Here is a 10,519-nt window from a genome sequence, read left to right as displayed (position 1 = left end):
GCAGGGCCATTCTTGTTGGTTTGGCTTCCTCAATCTTTATTTTTTTCATCATTGCTAGAGACATTAGATTTATGCTGGCTCCTAGATCACATAAAGCCTTTTCCACAGTGATTTCCCCAATGATACAAGGGATTTGGAAACTCCCAAGATCCTTCAATTTCTGGGGCAATTTGTGTTGGATGATGGCGCTGCATTCTTCCGTGAGTACTACAGTCTCATTGTTCTTCCAGCTTCTCTTTTTGGTCATCAATTCCGTCAACAACTTGGCATAGAGTGGCATTTGCTCTATTGCTTCAGCAAAAGGTATGTTTATTTGTAGTTTCTTGAAGATTTCCAAGAATCTTGAGAATTGGTTGTCCTCTCCCCTCTTCTTTAATTGCAGTTGCTGGGGGTATAGAGCCTTTAAGAGGCATGGTTTGAGTGCTTCTCCTTCTTGATGTGACTTAGGGGTTGAGGTTTGAGCTTCCTCATGTCCCTTGTTTTCTTCATCCAATTTCTTCTCTGGTGGTTTCTTGTGGGTCTCCTTCAATTCCTTCCCACTTCTGAGGGTGATGGCTTGACATTCCTCCATTGATATTGAGTTAATATTACTGCAATTGTTGTGTCCAGGGGCTTGCTTGAATAAGAATTCAATCTGTGTTCCAGTTTCTTGATGGCAGCATCTTGATTCTGCATGTTGGATTGCACTTCTTCCCGGAAAGCTTTACTATCTTGAATTTCCTTGCATAGATTTTCAAGTAGAGCCTCAATCTTTGATAATTTCTCCTCGGTTATTGATGATGGGTTGAGATTAGGTGGTTGAGAAGGGTGGTTAGATGGATGTTGGTAGGATCTCTGTGAGGTGTGTTGATGAGTTGCATTGTTGTTGGAATTGAGGTTGTGGCGTCTCTGATCTTGCCCTTGGTCTTGTTGGTTCCCCATCCAAAGTTGGGGTGATTTCTCCATCCAGAGTTGTAAGTTTTGGAGTATGGATTATGGACTTGTCTAGGTGTGTTTCTAACATAGTTGGCTTGCTCCCAATCACCTTCTTCTCCTATGTTCGCTCCTTCTTGAGCTGACGATGAAGTGATGGCTGCTGCAACTTGGTTTTCCTCCACCTTCTTGGTAAGATCTGCTAGCTGCTTGGTGATCATCTTATTTTGAGCTAACAATGCATCCATGTGGTTCAGCTCCATTCCTCCTCTGGTGTTACTTCTTTCGGAGGCATAGAAGTAATCATTCTCAGCAACTGTTTCAATGACATCTATGGCTTTTTCAATGGTTTTCTTCTTGTTTAGAGAGCCTCCTGATGAATGATTGATGAGCGGATATTTTATACGCTTTTTGGGGGTATTTTCATGTAGATTTTAGCATGTTTTAATTAGTTTTTAATATAATTCTATTAGTTCTTAGGCAAAAATCATATTTGTGGACTTTACTATGAGTTTGTGTGTTTTTCTGTGATTTCAGGTATTTTCTGGTTGAAATTGAGGGAGCTGAGCAAAAATCTGAGTTAGGCTGAAAAAGGACTGCTGATGTTGTTGGATCCTGACCTCCCTGCACTCGGAATGAATTTTTTGGAGCTTCAGGAGTCCAATTGATGCGCTATCAATTGGATTGGAAAGTAGACATCCAGGGCTTTTCAGCAATATATAATAGTTCATACTTTGCGCGAAGATAGACGACGTAAACTGGCATTCAACGCCAGTTCCATGTTGCAGTCTGGCATCCAGCGCCAGAAACAGGTTACAAGTTGGAGTTCAACGCCCAAAACATGTTACAACCTGGCGTTCAACTCCAGAAATAGCCAAAGCACGTGAGAGGCTTAAGTCTCAGCCCTAGCACACACGAAGTGGGCCCCAGAAGTGGATCTCTGCCCCAATTATCTTAGTTTACTCATTCTCTATAAACCTAGGTTACTAGTTTAATATTTAAACAACTTTTAGAGACTTATTTGGTATCTCATGACATTTTTAGATTTGAATTTTATACTCTTTGATGGCATGAGTCTCTAAACTCCATTGTTGGAGGTGAGGAGCTCTGCAGCGTCTCGATGAATTAATGCAATTACTTCTGTTTTCCATTCAAACACGCTTGTTCTTATCTAAGATGTTCATTCGCGCTTAACTATGAAGAAGGTGATGATCCGTGACACTCATCACCTTCCTCAATCCATGAATGTGTGCCTGACAACCACCTCCGTTCTACATCAGATTGAATGAGTATCTCTTAGATTCCTTAATCAGAATCTTCGTGGTATAAGTTGGAATTGATGGCGGCATTCATAAGAATCCGGAAGGTCTAAACCTTGTCTGTGGTATTCTGAGTAGGATTCTGGGATTGGATGACTGTGACGAGCTTCAAACTCGTGAGTGTTGGGCGTGATGACAAACGCAAAAGAATCAATGGATTCTATTCCGACATGATCAAGAACCAACAGCTGATTAGCCGTGCTGTGATAGAGCATTTGGACCATTTTCACTGAGAGGATGAGAAGTAGCCATTGACAACAGTGACACCCTACATATAGCTTGCCATGGAAGGAGCCTTGCGTGTGGGAAGAGGATTACAAGAGAAAAGCTGAAATAAAGCAGACAAAGCATCTCCAAAACTCCAACATATTCTCCATTATTAAAGTAACAATTATTTATTTCACGCTTTTTTATTTTTCTAATAATTCAAACTGATAATTATAATTGATATCCTGACTAAGAATAATAAAATAAACATAGCTTGCTTCAAACCAACAATCTCCGTGGGATCGACCCTTACTCACGTAAGGTATTACTTGGACAACCCAGTGCACTTGCTGGTTAGTGGTACGAAATCATAAGAAATCTTGATTTTTATATTGGGATTAAAATTTCGTGCACCAAGTTTTTGGCGCCGTTGCCGGGGATTGTTCGAGTTTGAACAACTAAAGGTTTATTTTATTGCTTAGATTAGGAATAATTTATTTTTGTTGCTATAAAGTCATTAAATTCTGAGTCCTTTATTCCCTTTTCAAAAATTTTTCAAAAATATTATTTTTTCTTTATCAAATTTTTAATTTTTCGTGAGTTTAGTGTCTTGTTCTAAGTTTGGTGTCAATTACATATTTTATATTTTCCCTTTAATTTTTCGAATTTGTGCTCTTTGATCTTCAAGTTGTTCTTGTTGATTTTTCTTGTTGATCTTTAATTTTTCTTGTTTTGTGTCTTTTCTTGTTTCGCTTGTGCTTTTCCAAAGCATTAGTCTTCCAAAAGGAATATACCTATTCAAAACAAGTGTTACATTTACTGCACAATTGGCTAGAGCGTTGGTCTATGTTCTTGGTAATTGGGTATCTTCTTTTTAAAATCTTTTTCAAAAATAATTTTTCTTGATTTAATCTCGTGCCAAACTTTAAGTTTGGTGTTTTCTTGTCAATCTTTTTATAATTTTCGAAAATTAAAGAAAAGTTTTCTAAAAATTTTAAGTTTGGTGTTCTTTCTTTTGTTCTTGTGTTCTTGTGAATCTTCAAGGTGTTCTTGAATCTTTCTTGTGTTTTGATCTTAAAATTTTTAAGTTTGGTGTTCCTTGGTGTTTTCCCTCCAAAATTTTCGAAAATAAGGAGCATTAGATCTAAAACTTTTAAGTCTTGTGTCTTTTGTGTGTTTTTCTCTTTCATCATAAAATTCAAAATTCAAAAAAAAATTATCTTTTCTAACTATTTTTAAGCAACTTTTTCGAAATTTTTTTATAAAAATTCAGATTTCAATTTCAAAATTTTTCAAATCTTATCCTCCTAAGATTTTTTTTAAATAATAATAATAATAATAATAATAATAATAATAATAATAATAATAATAATAATAATAATAATATATTTTATTATCTCTTTCAAAAATATCCTAACCACTTTTTCTCTCTCCTCAATTTTTTTTTTGAAAATCTTCACAAACATTTTCAAATTTTCTTATTTTTATTTCATTTTTATTTTATTTTATTTTATTTTATTATTTTGAAAATAAATTTTTAGATTTAATAAAATAAATAATATCAACATCCATATCATCTCCCTTGCTCCATCATGGAACTAAGTGGAAATGAACAGTCCAGAAGGACTCTGGGGTCATATGCTAACCCCAATACTGCTTCATATGTATACCCTCCATCGGAGTCAGTAGTTTTGAGCTGAATCCTCAGCTCATCATCATGGTGCAGCAAAGTTGTCAATATTCCGGTCTTCCACAGGAAGAACCTATAGAGTTTCTGGTACAACTTTTACAAATTACTGTCACAGTACATGATAAGGAAGTAGATCAGGATGTCTACAGATTATTACTGTTTCCATTTGCTGTAAAAGGTCAAGCTAAGAGGTGGTTAAATAACCAACCTAAGGACAGCATAAAGACATGGAAACAGCTATCAGAAAAATTCCTGAATCACTATTTTCCTCCAAAACGGATGACACAGCTAAGGCTGAGCATCCAAGGCTTCACACAAGGAGATAATGAATCTCTTTATGATTCTTGGGAGAGAAACAGAGAGATGCTATGAAAATGTCCCTCTGAAATATTTTCAGAGTGGGTGCAGCTAGACATCTTCTATTATGGGCTTATAGAGAGAGCTCAGATTTCTCTAGACCACTCAGTTGGTGGATCTATACATATGAGAAAAATAATTGAATAAGCTCAAGAGCTTATTGATACAGTTGCCAGAAATCAGCATCTGTACCTAAGCAGTGAATCTTCGATGAAAGAAGAAGCTAAAACAGTGACTGCTGAACTCAGTCCTACAGAACAAGCTACGGAATTTAATCAGCAATTAGACTTTCTAACAAAACAGTTAGCCAAATTCAAGGAGATATTACAAGAAACAAGAATGGCTAATATGAATATGGAAGTACAGTTGAAGCAAACAGAACAACAGCTATCAAAACAAATAATAGAAGAATGCCAAGCAGTTCAATTAAGAAGTGGGAAAACATTAAAAACATCACTTCAAGATAGCAGGAAGCCAAGAAATGACCAAACTACCCAAAATCCTTCTGAGGACATTAAGAGATCAGAGGGGAATAATTCTGGCGTTCAAATGCCAGAAAATGGGTGGGAAGCTGGCACTGAACGCCCAAACCATGTTCAGTCCTGGCGTTCAACGCCAGAAACAAGCAAGGAATTGGCATTGAACGCCCAAAGGAAGCATGGTTCTGGCGTTCAGACGCGAGAAACAGGTGAGGAGTTGGCGTCTAACGCCACTCTAGCTTCCACCCCTGGCATTCAAATGCCAGTGGGGGATCAGACACAAACAAGTGCTGATAATAACCCTTCTAAAAAGGCTTCTCAACCTACATCTGTAGGCAATAAGCCTGCAGCAACTAAGGTTGAGGAATACAAAGCCAAAATGCCTTATCCTCAGAAACTCCGCCAAGCGGAACAGGATAAGCAATTTGCCCGCTTTGCAGACTATCTCAGGACTCTTGAAATAAAGATTCCGTTTGTAGAGGCACTTGAGCAAATACCTTCTTATGCTAAGTTCATGAAAGAGATCTTTAGTCATAAGAAGGATTGGAGGGTGTAACATCCCTTCCAGCAAAATACCTTGCTTAAGTCAGGGTATTTCCACTAGAAAGAACATTACGTAATCTTCTCTAGTATTAACAACTTAATTATCAAGCCTTTGTATCGAGTTCGCGTTTTAGTTTTTAGAAAATTCCAGAAAATTTTGTTTTTGTTATTTAAAGACATATATCAAAGGTCTCCAACAAACAATAATCACATAAATATTATTGATAATAATTCTTGTACAAAAGAAACCAAATAAAACTCAAATACAATATACCAAACCTACCCCTCTATATGAAATAAAATCTCAAGGGACAATCAGCGAGGGGACTCTACCAGATCAATTAAAACAATAAAGAAAACCTACTAATCGCTCGCAGCTTCAAATTGCGTCTTCAAACCTGTGTCACTGAATGGGTGGAAAATTTGGGGGTGAGAACCAAACCACATGTTCTCAGTAGAGGTCGAGAATGCCGTTAAAGTAAAGAATAAAGCGCAAATAGTTAATTTCATCCAAAGACATCTAAAAGAAAATTAACCTCTTTTAAAAGCATTAGTTAATTATTTAAAATCCTAGACCCACATTTTCTTTATAAAACTCGTAAAAGTTTCCTAGACTGTATGAATGACCAACCTCTTCCAAGCATAGGTTCATTAAGTCTATGCTGAACCAGTTTGATTTTTCATACTTTACTAGACCTTAACATAAAAGAAGTTACCTACGCGGTATAAATGATCATCCTGCTCCAAGCATAGGTTCATTAAGTCTATGCTGAACCAGTCAGATACTTTATACAAAACTAGACCTCAAACATACCAGTCACGGCCTCAGGCCCAAACAACTCAATCAACATCCAATCACTACAATCCAAACAATCAGTTACAAACACAGGTAATGAGGTTCAAACACAATCAAGAGCATTTATATCAAGTATAGCAAGTAGCAGTTAAACAGGATTATTCATTTAGGCAAACCAATTACAATATACACAGCCAAACAATGTCACATAGATGCATATGATGAATGTCTAGTCCTAGTACAGGCCATGAGCTCATGTGTCGGTTGGCTGCCCGCAATCCCGACATTTATCCGGTCACGAGTAATCCCGATTTCCCGAATACGATTTTCCGTTCCTAAATAAATGCGCATATGATAATAGCCGCTCATTTGAGACAGCCTCTGCTTACTGCAGGAAAATATATATATACTCTGCTCTGCTCTGGGGAAGCGGAAAATGGCTGTAGGTAACTTAATTTCCCTACAGAAGCTCTGGGTTGCATTAAGCAACTAATATATATTAAATATAGCTCTGGGTTGCATCAAGCAACTAATATATATAAATATAGCTCTGGGTTGCATCAAGCAACTAAAATATATATAAATATCTCTTTATTATATTACTCTTTCTTTATTTCTCTTTACTCTGTTCTGGTTTCTCTTTTCTCTGTATCTCTTTACTTTCTCTGAATACTCAACAATCTCGTATACCAAATAATCTCTTCTTAAAAGAATCATTGAAGTTTCTATCATTAAATAAGCCTTAAATATTTATTTTGATTAAGTCCTTATACTTTTATAAAAATTCGGACATAATCTCTTCTGAAAATAGGACTTAACCACCCTTACGGGTTCAAACCAAACAATTCACTTTACTCTTTTCAACCTTTCCAGCATCACGTCAACTCAGAATCAAGCAAAATTCCACATTGAATCAGCCATATAGCACTAAGGTTCATCTTTAGTTTTATAAACTCATAACTGTCACTAGGACATCCTCAACACTCTATCTTCTTTTCTGTTTTTAACATAGCAAATAAACTCGGAATTGCGCAAATTTTATGTCCAGGCGTTCATCTTGAAATAAGCTTTCTAACAAACCAAAGATCATAATTTTCTGGTTTCTCTAGCCTTAGGAATAAAGGAAAAACCGAGACTGCTCTGCAGCGCGTAAAACCAGAAAAACAGCAGCAGCATGTGACATTCAAAATTCAATATAAAATCCAAGTTAAATCCAATGACTTTGAAAATTAATACAGTTCAACTTCGCTCATCCAAGTTTCTTTTCCAATTGGTTTCAGGTCAATATCATTTTTGATGAAGAAGTTATATAACCTAGAAGCTGACTAATTTTCTGCAGAATTCTGTTTTAAAACTTAATGAACTTATCTTCTTCCAAGTCCCATAACTTACTCATTAAAACATTGATAGCCCTGAAATTTAAGTCACATATGCTAAACATACTTAATTTTCACTTCCAATTGGTTGCATCTCAATATCGTTCCAGATTTAAAAATTATAAAACCTCAAAGTTACTGACTTAGAAAAACAAAGCTTGACTTTTACTGCATAATACATCTTTCTTTGAAAATCCAAATCTTTAAAACCACAACTCTAACAATTCTAAATTTTTATGAAATTAAAGTATTAGGACCAAAGTTTCATTTAAAATTGGTTCCATTTCAAAATTCAAAATGCAGAATTTCTAATAAAGGAATCAAGTTGCTGCTGTGTTAAATGTTCTGCAGTAAAAACCAGATTTGACATCCCCAATTCAAAAATTCATCATAAATCATAAACTTAATGAAAAGTCTCAAATTTACCAGTTTAGTTCCTTATATCCCCAAGTTTAACCCAGGCTTAGTTTCATGCAATTCCGATCATTACGTAAGTAGTTATAGCTTTGTCAAAGTTTCTGACTTCGTTTAAAATTATGCAGAAAATCAGATTTTAGAGTTCAACTTTGAAAAATCATAACTAAGTCTCTAGTTGATATGAAACCTTAAAAATTGAGTTTTCACAATTATGCTTAATATAATTTACTTAACACTTAAATTCTTATCATTTCAGTCACTATAGAGTCACTGATTCACTTTCAAAGTTGCCGTTTAATTTCAAAGCTCAGCTTGTTCAGCAAGCAATTCAACATCTCAAATTCAATCCTTTAAACATTCTCTAAACCCAATTCCAGTCAATCATCAACTAAATCCATCACCGATAGAATAATTATAAAACCAGCTCAACAGCAACAATTCCAACATAATCCATCAAAATTCAGAATTTTCATCAATCACTCTTCAACATTTCATATTCCACCCATGATCAATCAATTCCACAAAAATCCTCAATTTCAATAAATTCACAGCCACAATTCAACATCCACACAACCAATCAATATCACTATCAATAATTCCAATTACACTTCACAAACACAATTTAGCATTCATATCATCAATTAATCACTCGCAACAATTAAGACTATTTGCAGATTACTCAATAAACCTTGTAGGCATTCTTAAATTGAAATCATTTTAAACCCCCTACCTCGATGTCGCATTAACCACACAAAATCGGAAATGCAGCAACCCTCCATGTTCTAACGCGAGGATAACAGCATCAACCACAGCTCTAATAGCAGCAACAGCAACTTTGGGGGGAAAATTAATAATGGCTGTAGCAAGTGCAAGGGCAAAACAGAACAGATTATCAAAGGAGTAATAACCAGAAAAATGTTTGTAGAACAGAACCAACCGTACCAAGGAAAGACAGGAATGGAGCAACAGCTTTGGTGCTCAGAATAACAGGAACCAGAGACCAGAGCATTGTCCTAGTGGCCACAGCATCAATTCGGTCAGTTAGGACAGTAGGGACACCAACGAGGTCGGAACAGCGGAACAAAATAGAAGTGGGACAGAATCAACGAAGGAAGAAGCGGGGTTACCGGTGAATCTGTCCCGGTTTTGGCATCGACAACAAGGAAAGAACACAGGTCTTCTCCCTTCTCGCGTTTCGTTCAACGGCACTCTCACTTCCTTTCCCCTTGACAGCGGCAAAAGCAGCAAGGACGGGCTCCTCCCCCTTTTGTGTTAATGACAGCAGAGGTATTCTCCTCTTGTAGTGACTTGAATGGCAGCGACGATCCCAAACAGAACCAGCGGCGTCGTCTCCCCTTCTCTCCATGCGCAGCAGCTCTGATTGATGATGGTAGCAACGACGGATGCACGAGGATGACAAAGTCGAGGCCTTCTTGATCATCCCAGTGTCTTCCTCCTTTTCCTTTACTCCCCGACTCCCGAGCTCTCCATCTCCCCCTCTCGATCTCTCTTCTTCCCCCTTCGAGCTCCCCCTTCTCTCCTCTATTTCCCCCCTCCTTTCCTTCTGTATGTATGTACGTTTAGGGATTTAGGTAGCAATTAGGGATTTAGTATATGAAATAGGAATTTGTGATATTAAGATTAAAATTAAGATTTTATAAAAGAATATGGATAGATATGAATAGATATTTTGATAAAATTGGAAGGAAGAGTAATTTTAAAATCAAATATACTCTCTTAAAATATTTAAGAACATCATTTATCAACATATTGCTAAGTGGAATTAATTATTTTTAATTTAAATTATAAAATAAGCATATTAATCACATTTTTATAAAATATAGTTTAAACTCAATACTAATTATTCAAATTAAATGATATAACTTTTTATTATTTTTCTATCACCGAAACTTTAATTTCAATTTACAAAATGTCTATTTATGATAAAATTACTTAAATTAAATTATATAATACTTCCATCACTAAATTTTATTTCCAAAGCATATGAAATAACCAATTATAAAAATTACATAAGAATATTAATTAACATAAACTCCAAATATTAATAGAATAAATCGTAACTTTTTCAGGATAAAAGTTACTTAAATTAATTGTACAATTCTTTTTTATTTTTTAATTACTAAAATTATACAAAATATTTTATTATAATAAGATTACTTTAAAATATCAATTGATTCAAAATAAAACTATCTCCGAATCTATTTAATTAGTTCTAATAAAATAATTTCTAAAATTATAAAGTTTAAACTCAACAAGGTAAAATCACAATTTATTTATATTTAGATTTTTTCAAAAATGAGGGATGTTACAGAGGGAAACTGAAAAAGTTTACCTCATTGAAGAATGCAGTGCAGTCATTCTGAAAAGCTTACCTGAGAAGCTTAAAGATCCCAGAAGCTTTA

At 35.4% G+C, this 10,519-nt stretch overlaps 1 protein-coding gene across 1 annotated transcript; it reads right to left on the bottom strand.

The window, feature by feature from the left end:
• Positions 1-5,704: 5,704 nt before the first annotated feature.
• On the bottom strand, positions 5,705-9,680 carry LOC130973748 (uncharacterized). The gene is made up of 4 exons (XM_057898401.1): positions 9,224-9,680; positions 9,039-9,109; positions 8,827-8,953; positions 5,705-5,913 (listed from the first exon to the last, which is right to left on the bottom strand). The coding sequence occupies exons 1-4, from the start codon at positions 9,535-9,537 to the stop codon at positions 5,871-5,873; spliced, it is 555 nt and encodes a 184-aa protein (XP_057754384.1). The 5' UTR covers positions 9,538-9,680; the 3' UTR covers positions 5,705-5,870.
• Positions 9,681-10,519: the final 839 nt, after the last annotated feature.

Source organism: Arachis stenosperma, chromosome 4 (genome assembly GCF_014773155.1).
Source record: "Arachis stenosperma cultivar V10309 chromosome 4, arast.V10309.gnm1.PFL2, whole genome shotgun sequence".
NCBI lineage: Eukaryota > Viridiplantae > Streptophyta > Magnoliopsida > Fabales > Fabaceae > Arachis > Arachis stenosperma.
The sequence above is the reverse complement of the archived record's forward strand: the minus strand, read 5'-3'. Positions and strand labels throughout refer to the sequence as shown.

Coding starts and splice junctions, on each gene's coding strand:
- LOC130973748 (XM_057898401.1), bottom strand. CDS start 9,537: ATGATCAAGAAGGCCTCGACTTTGTCATCCTCGTGCATCCGTCGTTGC. Junction 9,110..9,223: donor AAACCGGGACAGATTCACCG/GTAACCCCGCTT, acceptor TGTGGCCACTAG/GACAATGCTCTGGTCTCTGG. Junction 8,954..9,038: donor TCCATTCCTGTCTTTCCTTG/GTACGGTTGGTT, acceptor CACTTGCTACAG/CCATTATTAATTTTCCCCCC.